At 38.4% G+C, this 25,512-nt stretch overlaps 1 protein-coding gene across 10 annotated transcripts in view; it reads right to left on the reverse strand.

The window, feature by feature from the left end:
• PTPN13 (protein tyrosine phosphatase non-receptor type 13) overlaps nucleotides 1-25,512 on the reverse strand; it is a 217,145-nt gene that overhangs the window by 144,939 nt on the left and 46,694 nt on the right. For all 10 annotated transcript variants that reach the window (XM_065914102.1, XM_065914101.1, XM_065914100.1 and 7 more), the window contains one exon: nucleotides 19,914-20,033. In XM_065914102.1, coding sequence (XP_065770174.1) covers nucleotides 19,914-20,028 — 115 coding nt within the window. In that variant the 5' untranslated portion in view covers nucleotides 20,029-20,033. Of the gene's footprint in view, nucleotides 1-19,913; nucleotides 20,034-25,512 lie in introns of those variants that run through there.

The raw sequence follows: 25,512 nt of genomic DNA on the forward strand, positions 1-25,512 counted from the left end.
CCACAGAAAAAGTTGCTTACTCAAAATATTATGCAGTTAGAGGCAAACTTAGAAATAAGCAGAAATCTGATATGCAAAGAAATATCTTAGCATGTTTTTCTGATGTGCCTTTAAACTAAGACATATCTACACATTTTTCCTGCACTGAGGGATCTTCTCATTTCCTTTAGATTGTCCACTTCATTTTATTTTTTGGCCTGGCAATTACAGTATAAAATTAAAGAAATGATCATAACTGAGCAACAAACATGATTAGGCAAAAAAACTGAAAGTATCAGGAAATCATCTAAAAACTCAGAATAACAATGAAACCATTTTGACCTGAAAAGTCCTTTGGTCTATTTGAGCACATATTATGAGCTTCCCTGGTTGCTCAGTGGTAAAGAAGTCCCCTGCAGGGGACACAAGAGATGCAGGTAGGATCCTCAGCTCTGGAAGATCCTTTGGAGTAGGAAATGGCAACCCGTCCCAGTATTCTTGCCTGAAAAATTCCATGGACAGAGGAACTTGGCAGGCTACAGTCCATGGGGTCACAGAGTTAGACATGACTGAGCAACTGAGCACACACATACATGTTCTATTACAGTACTTGGCAAAAATCTATGCAGAGTCCACTGTTTCAAACTCTGAAGGACCTGATGAAGTCATTCTATCACACAGAATTCACTCATAAACTCAGTTCATACATGCATTAAAAAAAGACACACAGTGTTAAGTCAATGGTCTGATGTAACAATGCACAAACAGAAAAACACACAGGTTAGAATAAATCCCTTATATTTTAACATTTTCTTAATAGTAAAGTTTTGTGATTAAATCATTTAAGATTCACTGGAACAAAAAAAAAAGGATGGGGCAGAGGATTCAAATAACTAAAATTAGGTATGAAAAAGAAGTTGCAATTGATACCACAGAAATACAAAGGATCATAAACAACTAGTCCAATAAAGTGGACAATCAAAAAGAAATGGACAAATTCTTAGAGAGAGACAACTTTCTAAGACTGAACCAGCAAGAAATAGAAAATGAACAGACCAATAACAAGTACTGAAATTGAAACAGTAATTAGAAAACTTACAACAAGCAGAAGTCCAGGACAAGAGGACATCACAGGTAAATTCTATTAAACATTTCAAGAAGAGTTAACATCTATACTTCTAAAACTCTTCCAAAAAATTGCAGAGGAAGACTCCCAAGCTCATTCTATGAGGCCACCATCACCCTGTTACCTAAACCAGGAAAAGATACCACCAAAAAAGAAAACTACAGGCCAGTATCACTGATGAACACAGATGCAAAAATATTCAACATAATACTAGCAAACCAAAGCCAACAGCATGTTAAAAGAATTGTACACCATGACCAAATACAACTAACTCCAGGTATGCAAAGATACTTCAATATCTGTGGATCAATCAGTGTAAGACATTAATAAACTAAAGAATAAAAAGCCATATGATCATCTCAACAGATGCAGAAAGTTTTTAACAAAATTCAATACATTTAAGATAAAATCGCTCTAGAAAGTGGGTATAGAGGAAACTTACCTCAATGTAATTGGAGAAGGAAATGGCAACCCACTCCAGTATTCTTGCCTGGAGAATACCATGGACAGATGAGCCTGGCAAGCTACGGTCCATAGGATCACAAAGAGTTAGATACAACTGAAGTGACTTTGCATGCACGAACCTCAACATAATAAAGGCCACATATGACAAACCCACAGCTAACATCATTCTCAACAGTGAAAAGCTGTTGAGAAATCCTCCTTTAAGATTAGGAACAAGGCAAGGATGTCCACTGTCATCACTTTCATTCAACATACCTTTGGAAGTCCTAGCCACAGCGATTAAAGAAGAAAAATAAATAAAAGGAATCCAAATTGGAAAAGAAGTACAACTGTTATTGTTTGCAGATGACATGATATTACACATAGAAAATCCTAAAAATAGTTCCAGAAAGCTATCAGAGCTCATTAATAAATTTAACAATGTTTCAGGATACAAAATTAATATACACAAATCTCTTGTATGCTTACACACTAACATCAGAAGATAAGAAAAAGAAATTAAAAACATAATCCCATTTACCACTGCATCAAAAAGAATAAAATACCTAGGAATAAACCTCCCTAGAGAGGCAAAAGACTTCTCTAAAAACTATATAAGGTGCTGATAAAAGAAATTGGAGACAACACAGATGGAAGAATATACCTTGTTCTTGGGCTGGAAGAATCAATATTGTCAAAATGGTTATAGTATCCAAGGCAATCTACAGATTCAAAGCAATCCCTATCAAATTTACCAATGAAACAATGAGAACAAAAAATTCACATAATGAGAACAAAAAGTTCTAAAATTTATATGGAAACAAAAAAGACCCCAAAGAGCCAAAGCAACCCTGAGAAACAAACAGAGCTGGGGGAATCAGACTCCCTGACTGAAGACTATACTACAAAGCTACAGCAATGCAAACATTATGGTGCTGGCACATAAACAAAAGTGCAGATCAATGAAACAGAATAGAAAGCCCAGAAATAAACTCATGCACCTATGGCCAATTAATCTATAACAAAGGATGCAGAAATACACAATAGAGAAAAAACAGTCTCTTCAATAAGTGGGTAATTACATGTAAAAGAATGAAATCAGAACACTGTCTATCACCATGCACACAAAAATAAACTCAAAATGGATCAAAGACCTAAATGTAAGGCTGGTTACTGTAAAACTGTAAGAGGAAAAGAGGCAAAACACTCTTTGACATAAAATGCAGCATTATCTTTTTTGAGTCACTTCCTAAAGTAATGGGGAAAAAAAAAAACAAAAATAAGCAAATGGGATCTAATTAAACTTAAACGATTCTGCACATCAAAGGAAACCATAAACAAAAAGACAGACAACCCTCAGAATGGGAGAAAATATTTGCAAATGAAGCAACAGACAAGGGATTAATTTCCAAAATATACAAACAGCCCATTCAGTTCTAGGTCAAAAAAAACAAGCAATCCAATCAAAAAATGGGTGGAAATCTAAACAGACATTTCTCCAAAGACAACATTCAGATGGCCAACAAATACATGAAAAGATGCTTAACATCGCTAATTATTACAGAAATGAAACTCAAAACTGCAATGAGGTTATCACCTCACACCAGTCAGAATGGTCATCATAACAAAACCTACAAACAATAAATGCTGGAGAGGATGTAGAGAAAATGGATCCCTCCTACAACGTTGGAGGGAATATAAATTGGTAGAGCCACTGTGGAGAACAATATGGAAGTTCCTTTAAAAACTAAAAATACAGTTACTATCAGTTCAGTTCAGTTCAGTCTCTCAGTCATGTCTGACTCTTTGCGACCCCATGGACTGTAGCACTCCAGGCCTCCATGTCCATCACCAACTCCCGGAGTTTACTCAAACACATGTCCATTGAGTCGGTGATGCCATCCAACCATCTCATCATCTGTTGTACCCTTCTCCTCCTGCCTTCAATCTTTCCCAGCATCAGGGTCGTTTCAAATGAGTCAGCTCTTCGCATCTGGTGGCCAACGTATTGGAGTTTCACCATATGACCCACCAATTTCACTTCCGGGCATATATCTGGAGAAAACTGTAATTTGAAAGGATGCATATACCCTGATGCTCACTGCAGCACTATTTACAATAGCCAGGGCATGGAAGCAACCTAAATGTTCATCAACAGAGAAAGGGATAAAGAAGATGTGGTACATATATATAATGGAATATTACTCAGCCATAAAAAAGAATGAAATAATGCCATTTGCAGCAGTAAGGATGAACCCAGAGATTGCCACACTAAGCGAAGTCAGACAGAGAAGGACAAAATCTCATATGATATCCTTCATATGTGGAATCTAATTTGAAACAGAAACAGAGATATCAAAAAGAAATTTATGATTACCAAAGGGGACACATGGGTGGGGGAGGGATAAATTAGAAGACTGGGATGAACAAACAAACATACTACTATATAAAAGACAGATAGTACAAGAATCTACTCTATAGCACAGGAAAAGTGAAAGTGAAAGTTGCTTAGTCATGTCCGACTCTCTGTGACCCCATGGACTATACAGTCCATGGAATTCTCCAGGCCAGAATACTGAGCTCTATTCAATATTCTGAGATACCTATACGAGGAAAGAATCTTAAAAAGATAATGAACATATGTATATGTGTAACTGAAAACTCTGCTGTACACCGAAAACCAACATAATACTAAATTAACTATATTCCAATTTAAAAAAAAGATTTATATATATGTATATATAAAATAACTTTTGTGATTACTTTGGCCACCGGATGTGGAATTGACTCACTGGAAAAGACCTTGATGCTGGGAAAGACTGAGGGCAAAAGGAGGAGGAGGGGCAGAGGATGAGATGGTTGGATGGCATTACTGACTCTGTAGACATGAATTTGAACAAATTCCTGGAGATAATGGAGGACTGAGGAGCCCGATGTGCTACAGCCCATGGGGTCGCAAAGAGTTGGACACAATTTAGTGAATGGACAACAACAACACATGTGCACATATACATAAGATATACATATAATCTATATTAGTAAAACTATATTGGTTATAACTATTAAAAGCAATAGGGCTTAAATGACTGAACAATATGAAAAGAAGGCAGCAAGTATCAAAGGATTTGTCCTCCTTTTCAGCAAATCTCCTTGGCCACCTGATCAGCATTAAGGAAACAGCTGCAGAAACATTTTTCCACTGCATTCTTATCATATTCTGAAGAAACTGCCCATGTTGTTCCTTTAACATATTAACTTTCCCCTCTCTCATTTTTCTTCAGCGTTCACCTTTCTCACCAACCTTCTTTATCCTCATCAGTAAAAACTGCACACCTCAAAATTATATGCCAAAATACTCAACATAATGCTTTTGTAACTGTTTCACATACTTCTTCTAGTTTCCGTAGTGTAGTGGTTATCACGTTCGCCTCACACATACTTCTTCTAGAATATAAGAGGATTAAGAATAGGAAATATGAATTTCCAAAAAATCAGATATAATAACATTATGATAAGGTAATTGCAATACTTAATATGAATTTGTTTACAATGCTAACTCTAGACCACCAGTCCAACGTCTTAAAAACACCCTTCTGCCCTGCTCTCTAACAACAACTTAAAACAATTTATATTTTGCAGATCACAAAAATAAAAATTATTTTGACTATTATAAAGAAAAGTTTTCTTTCAACTTTTGAACATCAAGAACTCTAATTCTGCATCTTCTTTTTATTCTCCAATCTTTATTACTTGCAGTTACATTTTCAAGTGTGAGGACACGAAGTGTCAGCTTTTTTGACAAACAGTCACAAAGTCTTCGATTTTGAGGGCTTTGGGGTAACTGAGAAATCACAGAGGCCTTCTCTTTCCTAATACACAGGATTTTTGTGTGAATTCTGGAGACTGGGCACAGGATTCTACACAGTACTTTCCAAAAGCTTCCTGGGGATTCAGATGGGCACATCAATCTACCCAACAGACAAATAAGAACCAATGCCCTTATTAGAGTGAATAAAATGGTACATAGCTCAAGTAAGTTGCAACTTGACCTTGCACATGGCTCCATTTCTATGTCAATTAACTATTACTAAGGATACCATGGGATAGAATATGTATGACTTTATATCCTTCCTTAATGCTCAATTTTTTTTTTTTCACTTGCTGCTGCTGCTGCTAAGTCGCTTCAGTCATGTCTGACTGTGCGACCCCATAGACAGCAGCCCACCAGGCTCCCCCGTCCCTGGGAATTCTCCAGGCAAGAACACTGGAGTGGGGTGCCATTTCCTTCTCCAATGCATGAAAGTGAAGTTGCTCAGTTGTGTCTGACTCTTAGTGACCCCATGGACTGCAGCCTACCAGGCTCCCCCATCCATGGGATTTTCCAGGCAAGAGTACTGGAGTGGGTTGCCATTGCCTTCTCCTATAAAGCCACAAATGAGGCATTTAATAAGAGATATGGTAAGCCAGAAAGTTTTACAAGTAACTATTTTTATCAAATTATAATAAAGTCACTTCGATTTAGAAAGGCATAATGACTATCAGAAATAATTTTAGACTAGAAGTGAGGCTTAAATAGCTCTTCTCTATTTATAAGGAGGAAGCTGAATAAATGGCACGAACTGAGGATGTCATTGAGAACTTAGAAATAAATTGCCTTATGCAGCTAATAAAATTATCTTTATTTGACTTTTTTCTATCTTGTTCCCAAAGGAAAGCAAACTACAAATGAACTTCTGATGCACTTTGCTTCTTTTCTGATACTTGCTTACAGCCAATGAATATCTACGTTGTATTTGTTCAAGGCTTGGGGTGAGCCACTTTGATCTCTTCTACCCTGTCTGAAATGTCAATGTGGTATTAAGCACACAACCAGTACATGGAAAAGATCCTGGGATTAATACCAATTTTTATTTCCCCAAGGAGAGTTTAAACTTTGAGAGCAAAACTATTTCTTATGTCTGTGTTATTTTAGGCTGTAGACTTCCAAGAGACACATTTGTGTGAAGGTGGTTTCTTCCTTAAAATGCACAAGTCATATCTTATTTGAATATTCCATTCCACAGTTGTAAAAATGTTAATCCTGAATGGTAAAATCTATTTAAAAACTTGATTTTTATTGCGAGTTTAGCAATTTTGTCTATGCAATCTTGGAACTAAGTGCTAAGCTGCTTAAAGCACTGGCGCTTGTGCTGCCACCTGACAACTTCACGACAGCCTTTGTAGATCACACAACTGCTGCACTGTTTTGCCAGACAAAATAAACCATAACTGAAGAAATTAGCAATAGATGTAAGTTATACAGTAAAGGCCTTTTACACAGCAGCAGGTTTTGGGGTTTCCAGCCAATACAAAGTTTCAGGTTAAAGATCTTCTACCCTTGCTATCTGCATAAAGTCAGGAGGAAAAAAGAACACAAAATTTAAAGGATAAACTCTGCAACTTCTCTTTAGCTTTGAAGGACCCGGAATTTATACAAAGACTGAAAAAACAATAACTTCAAGGGTGACTGTCATTTATTTTATTTTTGAAGAACTAAATGAAAAAGTCAATGAAGATTACTGTATATTTTCAGTCTGCAGTGGAAGGAAATATATAGTGTTCCAGAGAGGAACTGGCTTTATTTATGGTGACATGATTCCATACAAGCATGATCTGGAGCTACTTATAAAAAATATTTTATGCTCACTAATGCTATTCTCTGTGGCTCTTTAGATGATCACCCTCCTATCTGAAAGAAATTCTCCTTTTCAAAGGGAAAGGAGGGAGGAGGCTTATTTAAATGGTAAACATCTATTTTTCGAAAAGAAATATTAGAATCTATTTCTTATAAAAATATTAATCATGACTGGTACACATCACCCCAACACAGAAAAAATCTTTACTTGTCACTAAATGATACAAGCATAAAGCCTCCTAATTTCTTTATTTGAGAAAAGAAATGTGAGAATTGCAAAATGTTTTCCTCAAAAAATTTAGTACATAATGTGGAAAAATCTGTCAAAATGTTGAGTGAAAGAAGTCAGACACAAAAGAGTCCACACTGCATGATTCTATTTATAGGATGCTTAAAATTAGACTTTTAAAAACGTATTTATGTCATAATGGTGATTACTCTTGGTAACCAGAACTGATTAAGAGGAAGCAGGAGAGAAACCTCCTAGGGTGCTAGAAACAATCGAGGCTGTGGTTATACGACTATGCACATTTATAAAATTCATTAGACAGCACAATTAAGAATAATGATGCCAACTATACCTGACTGAAAAAATTCTTGTATTAAATTAAAACAAAAAATATAGTAAATTTATATTTGTCAGCCAAGAGGGGGCTAGAGAGCATGACCTATAGCTGATTTCATCCTAAATGTACGACTCTTTAAGTTCATAAAATGGCCTGTTTTTCACATCTAGAGTCGAAAGAATTTCAAATCAAAACACAGTATATTGACAATAGCTGTGGAGGAGGGATGGTTCACTACAAGGGCCTTATACACTTGCTAACCCACATTATTCATTTTAAGAATGCTAGATACTAAATTAATTTCAGGTTTTAATAGTTGGTTTCCAGGGAACATATGGGATAATTGTATCTGGTTCAAACACATTTAACTTGAAGAACCTGTTCATTCTGGCTTTATGAAGGCAGGACAAGACATAGCATGTCAAAGACAACCAGTAAACCCTGTTCATCAAGAAAATTATGAATGTAAATAATTAGGAATGTAATATAGAGAGACAAGTTAGGCTTTGGTCTTTTAAAAGCTGCAGAGACTACATAAAGATTTACTCAAAGCTTTTAATCCACAATACTTTCCATATTTCTTATAAAGGCTTAGAAACCAGTAAGTCAGTTTGAAGCTCAGTACTTTGTCCCCCTTTTCAAGCACTGAGTTACTTACTCTCTTTGATTCCACCAGATTGGAAGTTCAACATTTTCTCTATTTTTGTTTTGTGATTACCATTACAAACTTTAAGGTCAAGAAACCAACCACTCTTATAAATAGAATCAAACCTGTATGCTGTTTTACTCCTACCATCTATCCAAGTCTAAGTCTTACTATTTATAATGTTAAATTTGACATCATGATGGATGTTTCATACAGCCAATGTTTATTTAGAATTATTATCAAGTTGACTAATTTGCTTTCTTTCCTTCTTGAAGCTTTCTTCTTCCTTCTGAATTAAATTTCTTACACCCTGAAATACACTTTTTAGCAATTTGCTCAGTGAGGGTTTGCTGATGGTAAATACACTTGAGTTTTTGCCTGAAAATGTAGACCAAAAGGAGAGACGTTTTTCTCTTTTAAAAAAATATTTATTTATTTGGCTGCGTTGGGTCTTAGCTGTGGTGCAAGGGCTCAGTAGTTGTGGCATGTGGACTCACGCCACATGAGTTCCCCGACCCGACTCTCAACCATTGGACCACTAGGGAATTCCCTTTTCTTGAACCTCAGTGTAGTAGGACATTAAATTCTAACTGCATATTTTAGTAGCCACTAGCTGCAGGGTTGCATAGATAGTACACAGCTGAGCAACTGAACTGAACTGACAGCCACATATCGCTGCTGTTGCTGTTCAGTCACTAAGTCACCTTCACCTCTTTTGCAACCCCATGGACTGCAGCCCATCAGGCTCCTCTGTTCATGGGGTTACCCACACCAGAATGCCAGCGCGGGTTGCCACTGCCTTCTCCAGGGGACCTTCCTAACACAGGGATCAAACCTGGTCTCCCAGGTGACTCACTGGAAGCCCTGCTGGCTCAGTGGTAAAGAATCCACCCGTGATGCAGAAGAGGTGGATTTGAACTCTGGGTTGGGACGATCCCCTAGAGGAGGAAACACTTTCATCATTCTTGCTGGAAAAATCCCATGGACAGAGAAACCTGGTGGGCTACAGTCCATAGGGTTGCAAAGAGTTGGACATGAGTGAGCAACTGAGCAGGCACGCACAGCCACAAATGGCTTTTAAGAACTTAAATGTGACTAAGATAACTGAGGGATTAAGTTTCAAATTTAGAGCATTATCTATTTATTTTTTACTGAAATATAGTTGATTTACAATGTTATGTTAGTTTTTGGGGTATAACAAAGTGATTCACTACTATATATATATGTATACATTCTTTCCCATTATGGTTTATTACAAGATATTGAAATATAGTTCCCTGTGCTACACAGGAAGACCTTGTTGTGTATCCATTCTATATACAACACTTTACACCTGCTAGTCCCAAACTCCCCATCCAAGCCCTCCACCTTCCCGCTCCTCTTTGGCAACCACAAATCTTTTCTCCATGTCTGTGGATCTGTTTCTGTTTCATAGACAAGTCTGTGTCATATTTTAGGTTCCGTATATAAGTCATATTGTATGGCATTTGTCTTTTTCTTTCTGACTCACTTTGCTAAATCACCCCCAGGTGATTAAGATGGATCATCTCCAGGTCCATTCATGAGGCTGTAAATGGCATTATTTCATTCTTCTTTTATGGCTGAGTAATATTTTATTGTGTGTGTATTTGTATGCATGTATACACATGTATCACATTTTTTTACCCATTCATCTGTCAATGGACACCTAGGTTGCTTGGCTATTGTAAATAGTGCAGCTATGAACATTGGAGCATGTGTATTTTTTTGAATCAGAGCTTCCTCCAGACATATGCCCAGAAGTGGACTGCAGGATCATATGGCAGTTTTTAGTTTTTTGAGGAACCTCCATGCTGTTCTGATAGTGGCTGTACCAATTCACAGTTCCACCAAGAGTGCAAAGTGTTCCCTGTACTCCACACTTTCTCCATCAGTTGTCACTTATAGAATTTTTAATCACAGCCATTCTGACTGGTGTGAGGTGGTATCTCATTGTAGTTTTGATTTGTATTTCTTAATAATTAGTGATGTTGAGCATGCTTTCATATGTCTTTGGTCATCTGTATGTCTTCTACCTTACTGACTATGCCAAAGCCTTTGACTGTGTGGATCACAACAAACTGGGAAAAATTCTTAAAGAGATGGAAATAGCAAACCACCTGACTTGCCTCCTGAACAATCTGTATGCAGGTCAAGAAACAACAATTAGAACTGGACATTGAACAACAGGCTGGTTCCAAATTAGGAAAGGAATACGTCAAGGCTGCATATTGTCACCCTGCTTACTTAACTTATATGCAGAGTACATCATACGAAATGCCAGGCTGGATGAAGCACAAGCTGGAATCAAGATTGCTGGGAGAAATATCAGATACGCAGATGAAACCACTTATGGCAAAAAGCAAAGAAGAACTAAAGAGCCTCTTGATGAAAGTGAAAAAGGGGAGTGACAAAGCTGGCTTAAAACTCAACATTCAGAAAACTAAGATCATGGCATCTGGTCCTATCACTTCATGGCAAATAGATGGGGAAACAGTGGAAACAGTGAGACTTTATTTTTGGCAGCTCCAAAATCACTGCAGATGATGACTGCAGCCATGAAATTAAAAGACACTTGCTTCTCGAAAGAAAAGCTGTGACAAACCTAGACAGCATTAAAAAGCTGACACATTGCCAACAAAGGTCCATCTAGCCAAAGCTATGGTTTTTCCAGTGGTCAGGTATGGATGTGAGAGTTGGACTATAAAGAAAGCTGAGCACCGAAGAATTGATGCTTTTGAACTGTGGTGTTAGAGAAGACTCTTGAGAGTCCCTTGACCTGCAAGAAGAACCAACCAGTCAATCCTAAAGGATATTACTACTGAATATTCATTGGAAGGCCTAATGCTGAAGCTGAAACTCCAGTACTTTGGCCACCTGATACGAAGAACTGAAAAGACCCTGATGCTGGGAAAGACTGAAGGCAGGAGGAGAAGGGGACAATAGAGTAAGAGATGGTTGGATGGCATCACTGACTCAATGGACATGAGTTTGAGAAAGCTCCAGGAGTTAGTGATGGACAGGGAAGCCTGGCATGCTGTAGTCCATGGGGTTGCAAAGAGTCAGACATGACTGACTGACTGAACAGAACTGAACTGAATGTCTTTTTTGGAGGAATGTCTGTTTAGGTTGGCCATTTTTAAATTAGGTTGTATAAGCTGTTTGTATATTTTGGAAATTAAGCTCTTGTCAGTCACATCATTTGCAAATATTTTCTCAGTCCAAAGGTTGTCTTTTACTTTTATTTATTACTTCCCTTGTTTTGCAAAAGCTTATGAGTATTTGATTAGGTCCCTTTTGCTTATTTTTGCTTTTATTTCTTTATTACACACTAAAGAATCAAAGTCATATATTTCAGTAGATGCAGAAAAAATTTTTGATTCTTAGAAGTATAAAAGTTCTAGAAGAAAGAATGTTGTTGTTTAGTCGTTGTTATATCTGACTCTATTGTGACCCCATGGACTGCAGCCCTCCAGGCTCCTCTGTCCATGGGATTTCCCAGGCCATACCCGATGGGGTTGCCATTTCCTTCCCCAAGGGATCTTCCTGACCCAGGGATCAAACCTGTGCCTCCTGCATTGGCAGACGAGTTATTTACCACTGAGCCGCCAGGGAAGCCCAAAGAAAGTATAGGAGATACTAATTGTGACTCTGAGTTGGACAAAGATTTCTTAGATATGACATTGAATGTACGATTCATAAAAGAAAAAAGGATAAGTCATCTTTATCAGAATTTGTTTAACTGTAAGCTAAAACTTCCAACACAGCAACAATTTCATTTCTAAAGATTATCCAGAATGCATGTGAGAACAGCATTTTTTTTTTTTAATTATCCAGAACTTAATTATCATGAGCCCCTGCATGAGTTCATCCATGATGTAAAAGCTAAAATCTTAAGTATGTATACATTTTCGGACATAAGCGTTCCCAATCAATTAATAAGATGAACAGAGAAATATATATATAATTAGAAGTCATGATACAAGTGGACCTCTGATTATGAAATTCCTCCAGAACTTTTATTTCCATGGCCACATTTAATTTCCTAATTAAGAAATTAGTGAGGCAAAAAGGTAAAATTCAGCTATCTTATAATTTACAAGTGCTATCTAAGTTATAATACAAATTATTTGAAAATTAAGGAAGGATAAAAAACATACTAGGTAAATGGCAAGGAAGCAGAGGTGACAATATTAAGAGCAGAGGGATAGGATTTTAGGCGACGAGTAGTAAAAATGGGAGAGGGGGAAGTTTATTTTACAGTGAAAAAAGATCCAGTCCATTTAAATTAGTCATCAGCCATTATATGTATCATAAAATAGCACAAAAACATGAAGTAAGAAGACAGACAAAAACATCATTATAGTGAAAATTTTAAACTTTCCCTAAGAATTTGACAGAGTAAGAATGCCAAGCAATAAGGATATAGAAAAAAATTCAAAAGCACAAACATCTAACAAGCTTAAGTTATACCTTAGAAATAGAAAAAACACATTCTTTTCAAATTCCCACAAATATCCTACAGGATATTACAAAAATTAGATCATGTGGCAAGGTTGTGACAAAAATCTCAAAAAACTCTAAAAAGTAATCACACTGATCTTGTTTTAATATTCACAAGACAGTAACACTAAGGAACTTATAACAAAAGAATCACTTATCATCATCACCATCATTAAGATGTTTGGAATCACATTTGAATATGATATCTTTCAACAAGGTCATGCTTAGATATCATTATTCTATAAATATTTACCACAACAGTTTTGTTTTTAAAAAGGACTCAAATTACTAGGAGTCTCAAGAACATGAAGAAAGAATTTTCTTGACCTTATGTTCAATAATCCCCCAGTAGAAATGCTTATTTTCAACCTTTATTTATACTAATAGGAATGTCAATTTGCACTGAAAAAGACACAGTATCAACATACAAGTTCAAGAAAATAAAGGAAAAAAAAATCCATAAGAACTAAGAGATTATATAACAGACACAAAATGACAAAGAAAATCTAGAGGAGAAAACACAATATAAAAAAACAAATTTCTTGGAGACCACTGTATTTTACCTGCTTTGTTCCCCATAATGTTCTCAGTATTATTCATAAGTGTGTCTACCAAGACAAACACCATTCATCCACAAAATAAGCAAGCAAAATAGTTATTTTTATTTCAGTTTGTTAAAACAGTTAGAAGAACTTGTGGCAAAAAGACACTGCTAAAAAGAGAAAAAAAGACAGTGTGCTATCAAATAAAAGGAATGAAAAACCAGAGATTTCAGATGTGCTGTGCTGAGTCGCTCAGCCGTGTCCAACTCTTTGAGATCCCATGGACTGTAGCCTGTCAGGCTCCTCTGTTCATGGGATTTCCCAGGCAAGAGTGCTGGAAGGGGTTGCCAATTCCAACTCCAGGAGATCTTTCCAACCCAGGGATTGAACCCATGTCTCCTATATTGCAAATGGATTCTTAACTACAGGGCTATCTGGGAAACACTTAGATTTCAGATAAACTAAATCAAATAAGCATGAGTTTCCTCCAAATAAATAGAAAATTCCAACTGGCAATCATAAGAGTTGGTAATCTCCAGGCTGCCAAAGAACACAAATTCAGTTTCTCTGTATCACTGATGTTATTCTGTGAGTTGAACAGAAGGCTTTATGAAAACCAGATCCCACTGGGCAGTGTTTAAGATACAGCTGCCTCACAATTAACTTTATGAACACGTCCAATAAATCTCTTTATTGTAATGGGCCAATATGTTACACAATAACTGCATCTCAATGACAAGAACTTAATATTCAGATGTTTGATCTCTACTGAAAGAGCAAGTGTTAGTTACTTAGTCGTGTCTGACTCTTTGCAACCTAAGGACAGTAGCCCACCAGGCTCCTCTGTCCACGGGATTCTCCAGGCAACAATACTGGAGAGGGGAGCCATTCCCTCCTCCAGGGGATCTTCCTGACCCAGGGATCGAACCCAGATCTCCTGCAGCGCAGGCAGATTCTTTACTGTCCGAGCCACTGGGGAAGTTTCAATCTCTATTAATGTTACAAAATTTGAAAGAAGGAAACCTTTAGGTACTCACAGTGTGCCAGATGCTTTATATTCTGAGTCACGGGCAGGGCAGTGATCTCCCCATTAGCACAATGAAAAAGGGCTTGATTTCTCCCTCCTCCAATCATCCCTAGTACTTCCTGTCTCTAGCACACATCTGGCACACTGCTTTTGAAGTAGTAAACTTTCCACATGCACCTGGCTATTCGGTGCGTATCCCTTAAGGGCAAGCAACACCTTCTACTTATTGGAATCTTCCAAACAATACCTCACAAGTAGGAGATGCTTTTTCAACATTAATGGACTGTTGTTAATTAGCTGAGTAATGCCACCAACATATCCTTCCTTCAAAAACACCTTTGCAGCAGAGCTACCTGCTCCATACTCCAGAGGGCCAATACTTTTCTGAAAATTCTCTGAAAAATTAAAATGAAGCAAACAAGGTCCACTGAAAATGACTAGGTTCTAATTAAGTCGTGTTAGATAAAAGGAATAAATTTCCTTTAAATGAATCCTAACTCTAATCAAAGACTGTCAAATCTCTAGGTTATAGAAGAACCGTCCTTCTATGCTTAGTCGCTCAGCCGTTGTCTGACTCTTTGAAACCCCATGGACTGTAACCTGCTAAGCTCCTCTATCTACCCACTGAATTTTCCAGGCAAGAACACTGGAGTGAGTTGCCATTTCCTACTCCAGGGGATAGAAGAATGGGGTGGGTCCTAACCTTGTTTTAAGTTCCTGCCTCTGATTGGAAAACGACAGCAGCAAAACCAAAGCATCACCATCTACCCTCACTCTTTCTCTGTGCTCCTGACTTTCCTTACTCAATCAGCAGCCGCCTAACCTCTAGACCTTTCAAAAGGTTCCCATGGCTCCTGGACTTCAGCAATTCAACTGTATAATGGCCCTCAAACTTTAACATGCATCAGAACATCCTTAAAGATTTGCTAAAACACAAAAGACGGGCCTCCACCCAGAGGATTTCCTGTTCACTGGGTCTAGGGTGAGCCTAAGTATCTGCATATCTAACAAGGCTTCAGGTGACACGGGTGTTACCCCTCCAGGGATCCACTTTGAGAACTTTGACTATCCTCAAATCCTCCCCTATTTCTGTTATGATTTTTGTGCTTAATTAATTGCTTTTGTTGTTCAGGCTCTCAGTCATGTCTGATTTGCTACCCCATGGACCATAGGACGCCAAGCTTCCCTGTCCTACTCTATCCCCCGGAGCTTGCTCATACTCATGTCCATCAAGTCGGTATACTGTCCAACCATCTCATTCTCTATCACCCTCTTCTCCTCCTGCTCTGAATCCTTCCCAGCAGCAGGGTCTTTTCCAGTGAGTCAGCTCTTCGCATCAGGTGGCCAAAGTATTGGAGCTTCAGCTTCAACATCAGTCCTTCCAATGAATATTCAGGACTGATTTCCTTTAGGATTAACTCATTGGATCTCCTTGCAGTCCAAGGGACTCTCAGGAGTCTTCTCCAACACCACAGTTCAAAAGCATCAATTCTTCAGTGCTCAGGTTTCTTTATAGTCCCAACACTCACATCCATACATGACTACTGGAAAAATCATAGCTTTGACTACACACACCTTTGTCAGCAAAGTAATGTCTCTGCTTTTTAATATGCTGTTAGGTTGGTCATAGGTTTTCTTTCAAGGAGCAACCATCTTTTAATTTCATGGCTTCAGTCACCATGTGAGGTGATTTTGGAGCCCAAGAAAATAAAGTCTGTCACTGTTTTCACAGTTTCTCCATCTATTTGCCATGAAGTGATGGGACTGGATGACATGATCTTTGCTTTCTGAATGTTGAGTTTTAAGCCAGCTTTTTCACTCTCCTCCTTCACTTTCATCAAGAGGCTCTTTAGTTCCTCTTCACTTTCTGCCATAAGGGTGGTGTCATCTGCATATCTGAGGTTATTGATATTTCTCCCAGCAATCTTGATTCCAGCTTGTGCTTCATCCAGCCCAGCATTTCTCATGTTGTACCCTGCATATGAGTTAAATAAGCAAGGTGACAACATACAACCTTGATGTACTCCTTTCTGAATTTGCAACCAGTCTTTTGTTCCATGTCTGGTTCTAACTGTTTCTTCTTGACCTGCATACAGATTTCTCAGGATGCAGGTCAGGTGGTCTGGTATTCCCATCTCTTAAAGAATTTTCCAGTTTGCCTAGATCCACACAAAGGGTATGGCATAGTCAATGAAGCAGAAATAGATGTTTTTCTGGAGTTCACTTGCTTTTACTATCATCCAATGGATTTTGGCAATTTGATCTCTGGTTCTTTTGCCTTTTGTAAATCCAGCTTGAACATCTGGAAGTTCTTGGCCCATGTACTGCTGAAGACTTGCTTGGAGAATTTTGAACATTACTTTGCTAGCATATAAGATGAGTGCAACTATGCAATAGCTTGAACATTCTTTGGCATGCCTTTCTTAGGGACTGGAATGAAAACTGACTTTTTCCAGTCCTGTGGCCACTGCTGAATTTTCCAAATTTGCTGGCATATTGAGTGCAGCACTTTCACAGCATCATCTTTTAGGATTTGAAATAGCTTGGCTGGAATTCCATCACTTCCACTAGTTTTGTTTGCAGTGATGCTTCCTAAAGCCCACTTGAATTTGCATTCCAGGATGTCTGGCTCTAGGTGAGTGGTCACACCATATTGGTTATCTGGCTCATTGAGATCTTTTTCGTATAGTTCTTCTGTGTATTCTTGCCAGCTCCTCTTATTAACTTCTGCTTCTGTTAGGTCCATACCATTTCTGTCCTTTATTGTGCTCATCTTTGCATGAAATGTTCCCTTGGTATCTCTGATTTTCTCGAAGAGATCTCTAGTCTTTCCCATTCTATTGCTTTCCTCTATTTCTTTGCACTGATCACTTAGGAAGGCTTTCTTATCTCTCCTTGTTATTCTTTGGAACTCTGCACTCAGATGGGTAAATCTTTACTTTTCTCCTTTATCTTTCGCTTCTCTTCTTTTCTCAGCTACTTGTAAGGCTTCCTCAACAACCATTTTGCCTTTCTGCATTTCCTTTTCTTGGGGATTGTTTTGATCACCATCTCCTGTACAGTGTTATGAACCTCCATCCATAGTTCTTCAGGCACTCTCTATCAGATCTAATCCCTCGAATTTATTTGTCACTTCCACGGTATAAAGTAAGGGATTTCATTTAGGTCATACATGAATGGCCTAGTGGTTTTCCCTATTTCAATTTAACTCTGAAATTTGCAATAAGGAGTTCATGATCTGAGCCACAGTCAGCTTCCAATCTTGTTTCTGCTGACTTTATGGAGTTTTTCCATCTTAAACTGCAAAGAACATAATCAATCTGATTTTGGTATTGACCATCTGGTGATGTCCATGTGTAGAGTCATCACTTGTGTTGTTGGAAGAGGGTGTTTGCTATGACCAGTGTGTTCTCCCGGCAAAATTCTGTTAGCCTTTGCCCCACTTAATTTTATACTCCAAGGCTAAACTTGCCTGTTACTCCAGCTATCTCTTGACTTCCTAATTTTGCATTCCAGTCCCATGTAATGAAAAGAACATCTATTTTTTGGTGTTAATTCTAGAAGGTCTTGTAGGTCTTCATAGAACCATTTAACTTCAGATCAATTAATTAAAATCAATTTTAAAGTTGAATTCTTTTTTTTTCTCCCATTTATTTTTATTAGTTGGAGGCTAATTGCTTTACAATATTGTAGTGGTTTTTGCCATACATTGACATGAATCAGCCATGAAGCTACATGTATCCCCATTCCGATCCCCCCTCCCACCTCCCTCTCCACCCGCTCCCTCTGGGTCTTCCCAGTGCACCAGCCCTGAGCACTTGTCTCATGCATCCAACCTGCGCTGGTGATCTGTTTCACCCTTGATAATATACATGTTTCGATGCTGTTCTCTTGAAACATCCCACCCCCGCCTTCTCCCACAGAGTCTAAAAGTTTGTTCTATATATCTGTGTCTCTTTTTCTGTCTTGCATATAGGGTTATCGTTACCATCTTTCTAAATTCCATATATATGCGTTAGTATACTGTATTGGTCTTTATTTTTCTGGCTTACATCACTCTGTATAATGGGCTCCCGTTTCATCCATCTCATTAGAACTGATTCAAATGAATTCTTTTTAACGGCTGAGTAATATTCCATGGTGTATATGTACCACAGCTTCCTTATCCATTCGTCTGCTGATGGGCATCTAGGCTGCTTCCATGTCCTGGCTATTATAAACAGTGCTGCGATGAACAATGGGGTGCACATGTCTCTTTCAGATCTGGTTTCCTCGGTGTGTATGCCCAGGAGTGGGATTGCTGAGTCATATGGCCGTTCTATTTCTGGTTTTTAAAGAAATCTCCACACTGTTCTCCATAGTGGCTGTACTAGTTTGCATTCCCACCAACAGTGTAAGAGGGTTCCCTTTTCTCCACACCCTCTCCAGCATTTATTGCTTGTAGACTTTTGGATAGCAGCCATCCTGACTGGCGTGTAATGGTACCTCACTGAGGTTTTGACTTGCATTTCTCTGATAATGAGTGATGTTGAGCATCTTTTCATGTGTTTGTTAGCCATCTGTATGTCTTCTCTGGAGAAATGTCTGTTTAGTTCTTTGGCCCATTTTTTGATTGGGTCATTCATTTTTCTGGAATTGAGCTGCAGGAGTTGCAGAATTCTTTCTTTAGATGAAGTTTAGATGAAGTTTGGTTTCTTTATCTACTATTCTAAACTAGAGTTGGACATAAGGTATAAATGGCAAACACCATCTTCGTGTGGAGCTTTTCAGCACAGTATCAAATGGTTTTGAAGAAATAAACGGTGACTCACTCTGTAAATTTTCTAGTTCCAAATGTCACACAGCCATTTGCACCAGGTAACCATCTTATCAGGCAGCATCACACTAGTTATTCAGTTTTCATTATTCCAGGGATGCACATATAATTCTTCCTGCCAGGAATGTTTTTCCCTCCCTCTTGCCTGGTTAACTTTCCTTTTCTCAGGTCTAAGCTCAGGGGTGACTTTTACAGGGAAGTCGTCTTTTCCTTCCTCTTCACCAGGTCAAAACCTCCCACTCTGGGCTCTCATAGTCAACTGACTCCCCTCCCTGGAAGTCCTTGTCATGACTGCATTTTTTACATTTGTTTATATAAGTATTTTATTAACAGGTATTTTCCACACTGGACTGTAAGTTCTAGAGAGATAGGCAAGATTTTCAGTTTTAATCACTATGATATTTTCAGTGCTTAGCATACAGAAGATGTTCCAGTGAAAGCAGAGAAGATCTGAGCTTTTTCAGTCCTAAGAGAGATAAAAGAAAGCACTGCATTCTACAGTCTGCCACACTAGCTGCTTTTCTGCGAACACACACACACACACACACACACACACACACACACACACTTACCTTTTCTGAATAGCTCTTGGAGGCTTTCGGCACTTTGATTTAATACGGCCCATATTTCTTCCTCCTGCAGTGGTCCACCCCGAACTTCCAGGGCCTCAGCTAGTGACACGTGCATATTACCTACAAAACAAAGGTAACAGATGGTCTGCACGTCAGCCACTTTACCGCACTTGCAGTAGGGAAAAGTTCTCTATCGGTAACGAGTCTATGAAGTCCCTGTCCATCCAAGTTCTCAATATGGCCTTCAGTATATATACTACATAGTCCTGTGGCTTCAGGTAGTAGACAGAAAGGAGTTAAGAGGAAAAGAACTCTCAAAACAACCATATGCCCTAGCCCCAAACGGTCAGCTTCAGAGACAGACCTGGAGACTGGCCATAGTGATGTAACAGGGGAGAACAAAATCTGACTCCATGTTGGATTTGTTTCTTTAACTTTAACCTTGGCTTTTTGCCATGTTTGTCACTATAATCACGAGAAGGATGTTGTCTATAGCTAAAAGCATACACAATGGCCTGCCTCGAGGAGTCCCGCCCCTCTGACTGAATGTTAAACTAAAGTGCCTTTGCTCAGTTCACAGGGAGACATTCTGACCCTGCCCACCTGTAAAAGGCTACAGAAAAGAAATTAACACATCTCCTCTCTGATGCTGGCCAACCCAGGAGATATTTTGCAAGAATTATGGCTTTCTAATTTTACGTCCTCACCTCCTCCCCCTCTCTTATAAAAGAAACTGGCAACCAGACCCTGCTAAGATGGTACTGGAGGACGCTGGTTTGCCATCTTTTCAGACGCCTGGCTTCCCAAATAAAGTCGCTATTTCTCATCTCCTGATTTACTGGCCTGTCATGTGGCAAGCAGACCAAGCCTGATTTGGTGACAGTGGTGACTACTTCATGGGAGAAGAGAGACTCAAAGTACCAGAGACACCAAAAGTACAGACGATTAAATCAAAGCAACCAGACTGGAGTTCCAGGTTTCATTCTATCCATCCCAGGTGAAAAGAATAGAGAGGAGACCCAATGACCATAGTGGAAAAAGTCAGAAATCAGATGGACACATTTTTTCCCATTCACTGATTTCTATATTTCTAAAAATATAGTATAATTTTGCACTAAATAAACTTAAATATTTCTAGACTCAGCTTTTGCTGCCAACATACCATTTGCCCCTGGGAAAGTCATTTTACATCTAAACTTCAGTTTTCCATATGTGACATGGGAATAATAACAAAACAGTAACAATAATGCCATTTTGAAGTGGCTGTGGCAAGCAAAGAAGCTATGCCTGTAATCACGCTTTGTAATCTAAAACACTATAGAAGTTGAATTAACAGAAAATCAGAAAGGTGCCTCTGTTGTGACATTTTTGTAAGGCCAATTTTTTTTAAAGCATTCAATGTGTAGGCAATCGTGATGAAACAAGATTTTCCATGGAGCTCAATCATTCTTTCTTTCACTTTGGAAGAGGGAAATGGAGCTAGTCAAAATCTTCCTTTATGAGTTTTCCTAAATTAACTTTCCTTGAAAAGAAAATTGCTCTTTGTAATGATCACTGAGATTTCTACACTAACCAAACTAAATTAAGAATAATGTATATCTATTGATAGGCAGAAGCAGTGGGTTTGGAAAAGAAACTAGAAGGAGTAGAAAATGTTAAATACTTATTTTCTGTAATTATATCCTTCATTAAACTTTAAGAGACGTTTTAAAAATAAACATCTTTTTCTGATAAAAGTTGAGTTTGTTTATTCAGCTATCAAGAAAACCTAATATATTCTTTTAATTTACATTTATGATACTTTAACCCAGATGGAAAAACATCAACTACAGTTCTATACATGAGGCCAGCTTTGTCCTATCACTTTCCTTTTCACATGTTTACTATAGCATTTAATTCTTAGAGTCTGCCTTGAGGGGTGTCTACTTAAATGAGCAATGTGGTGGTTAAAGGGAAGATGTAAAACAATGCTTTGAAAAAGTCACAGGGGTTTTATCCAGCCTGAACAAGAAAGGGATCATTTATTCAGATCCCCTCCCCTCAACTCAAAGTTTCTCATGTACTTTATTATATGATAGCACAGTAATGGCACAGTTATTGAATTAAAAAAATAGAAGCTTCATTCCTTTCTAAAAGAAAAGAATAATCTTCTACATAAAACACTATACTAAATTGGAAATTTCAACAGAAGATACTATTAGCCATCAGATACCAACGTGACTTGTGAGAAAGACGAGTCTTCGGAACTAGCAAAGTTCCAAAGCAATATGAATGAGAACCAGTTAGATAGCTCTAAAGCCTACACACAGGGTATAAACAGTAGGGAGAAAACTGCATAAAGAGAATTTCTTTGGAGACAGCTGTACTGATTCTCCTGCCTCTTCGAGTGGAAGGGGGTGAGAAGGGGCCTTTTGGTGTTTGGTATGTGTTCCCTGGAGGTAGGGAGGACACCATAGACTTGAGCTTGACACTTCAGGAATCTGAAGGCTTAGGCGATCACTCAGACAGCAGTCAGAGGGAGCAGGGGGCACACAGGAGAGCTGGGGGAGGAGGCAAGCTCTACTGGGAGCGCGCAACTCTGACATTGGCCGGGTAGGGGAGGGGAAGAGGGGCGAGGAAGCAGGAACACATAGCTCGGAGATACTGAAATCGCACCCAAATGATGAAAATGTCCCCAACTTTAGGTTGTGGTAATGGTTGCAGAATGCTGAAGGTGTATTTTAAAAGGGTGAATTCTATGGTGTGTCAATTATATCTCAATAAAGCTGTTTTAAAAAAATGGACTTTCTTCTCAATTACTATTTTATTTTTAATGCCTTTTTAAAACTTGTTTAATGTGGCAAAATAGCTATGTGTTCTATTAATTTATATTTTATTCGTCCTTTTTCAATTCTGGCCATTATGTAAACTCCAATACAGTTTTATCTGTTCTTTTAAGGTATTTTATAAAATGAATGTTTAAAAAAAAAAAAAAAAAAAACGACTTTCCCTGGTGGTTCAGTGGTAAAGAATCTGCCTGCCAATGCAGGGGACACGGGTTTGATCCCTGGTCCAGGAAGATCCCACACGCTGTGGAGCAATTGAGTCCGTGAGCCCGCAAACTGCAACTACGGAGCCCATGTGCTGCAACTACTGACGTCCACGCACCTAGAGTCTGTGCTCCTCAAGAGGAGCCACTGCGATGAGAAGTAGCTGGAAGCAGCCCCTGTTGGATGCGAACTAGAGAAAACCGTTGCAAAGAAAGAAGATCCGGTGCAGCCAAAATAAAATTTAATTAAGTAATTACTTACAAAGCTGTTAAAAAAAAATTCTACCTGGAATACCGCCTGAGGTTCCCAGAGTACTAACCAGGAGGAGGAGGAAACGAGGAAGCATCAGAAAAGGAAGTAGGAGCGGGGAGGGAGCAGAGGAAGAGGAAGAAGAATTGGGTATTGGCTAGAAGGAAAAGCTTTTCAAAGTGTCACATGAAGGATAGATCCAGTGGAGGAAACCCATGAGAACACAAGAAAAAAGGTCAGCCTTAAGCACACAATGAATCAGAGAGCATGAAAACATTTTATAACAAAAGGCTAGTAAAAAATTGTTTGTCTCTCTACCTTTCTTCCTACCCCCAGTTTAAATCCCAATGGAATCAGATACAGCAACTGGCAAATGGATGAGGAGATGAACAACAAGAAGGGAAGCCAATCACACTGCTTCCCACTTACTGCTAATCCCAGCTGGGGGAAGGAACTGGTTCATCTTTGAATGAAGACTGAAATGTTACTTAATGTATAGACTAGACTTTTAATTATTGGAGAAAGTGAAAGTGAAGTAACTCAGTCATGTCTGACTCTTTGTGACCCCATGGACTGTAGCCTGCCAGGCTCCTCTGTCCATGGGATTCTCCAGGGCAAGAGTACTGGAGTGGGTTGCCATGTCCTCCTCCAGGGGATCTTCCTGACCCAGGGATCGAATCCAGGTCTTCCACATTGCAGTCAGACGCTTTACCGTCTGAACCACCAGGGAAGCCCTAATTGTTGGAGAAGGGAATGGCAACCCACTCCAGTATTCTTGCCTGGAGAATTCCATGGACAGAGAAGCCTGGCAGGCTACAGTCCATGGGGTCACAAAGAGTCCGACAAGACTGAGTGACTAACACTTTCTTTCTTTCAGATTTTTAGTTAAAGAAACAACATTATATTTTCAACATAAGTGACTGCAGTTATTATTCTTAAAGGATGAATAGAGAAGCATGAACTTGAGTTTCATATAAAGGTAAAAGAATAACTTCTCACGAAGGTAAAAGAGAAAGAAAGACAGGAAGGAGGGAGGGAAGGGAGGAGGGAAGGGAGAAAGAAAGAAAAGTGAGGGGCAAAATAAGATGCATATGATTATCTATTGTAAAGCAAATGCTACATTCTCACACACACTGTATTAAATATTAAGATACTGGTTTTTGTTGTTTAGTCACAAAGATGGGTCCAACTCTTTGTGCCCCTATGGACTGTAGCCCGCCAGGCTCCTTTGTCCATGGGATTCTCCAGGCAAGAATACTGGAGTGGGTTGTCATTTCCTTCTCCAGGGGATCTTCCCCACCCAGGGATGGAAACTGTGTCCACTGCATTGGCAGGTGGATTCTTTACCACGGAGCCACCTGGGAAGCTTAGAGATAGGTTTTTTAAAAATATTTTTTACTGTGGTAAAAAGTCACCTAACATAAAACATACTATTTTAACCATATCTAACTGTACAGTTCAGGGACACCAGGTACATTCACATTGTTGTGCAACTCTCACATCAACCATCTCCGAATTTTTCACCTTCCTAAACTGAAACTCTGTCCCCATTAAACACTAACTCCTCATTCTCCCTTCTAACTCCCTCTCCCAAATTCTGGCATCTACCAATGTACTTTCTGACTGTATGAATTTAACTATTCTAGGTATAAAGAAATTGGTTTTTAAAATAAAATTTTCCCATAAATAAGAACAAGAAAAATTAAATGCAACTATCAGACAACAGAATTTTTTCTGTCTACAAAAATTATACCTCTATTGCTTGATTCAGTGAGGTCTGATTTATATGTTATTAATCCTCTTTTAAATTTTAAATTTTTAAAATTTGCCTGTTTAGTGTAAGAGCTGTATATATCTCTGGTGGGAATTTATTAGTCCACCAAAACATAGAAGGAATATATGTCTTTAGATGTAATATCATCTAGCTAACACAAGAGATTAGACACTTTAAATGTATTAACTTTGCTAGAAAAGAGGTTTACTGTTTTAAAAAACTGCCTCAACCCTCTAATCACCCAGTCTCAAGATAACGTAATGTTAAAGTGGTTTTCTAAAATTCAAACAAATAACACATAACTATAGCTTATAAATTGTCTACCATCACCAAGTTTGGCAACTGCATATCATCGTCACTTCTCTGTTTTTATTCACCTTTACTATAGCTCTCCAGATCAGCAGCTCTGAAAGGAAAGAGAAGAAAGGGAATGAAAGAGATGCACAAGTGGAAGAGGGATGCAACAAAAAGGAAGTAGAGAAAACATAAATAAATCTTAAGAGGGGAAAAGTTATGAACATTCTGAAGAGTTTACTATTTTAATTGC

This window comes from Muntiacus reevesi, chromosome 22, assembly GCF_963930625.1.
Source record: "Muntiacus reevesi chromosome 22, mMunRee1.1, whole genome shotgun sequence".
NCBI classification, from domain to species: domain Eukaryota; kingdom Metazoa; phylum Chordata; class Mammalia; order Artiodactyla; family Cervidae; genus Muntiacus; species Muntiacus reevesi.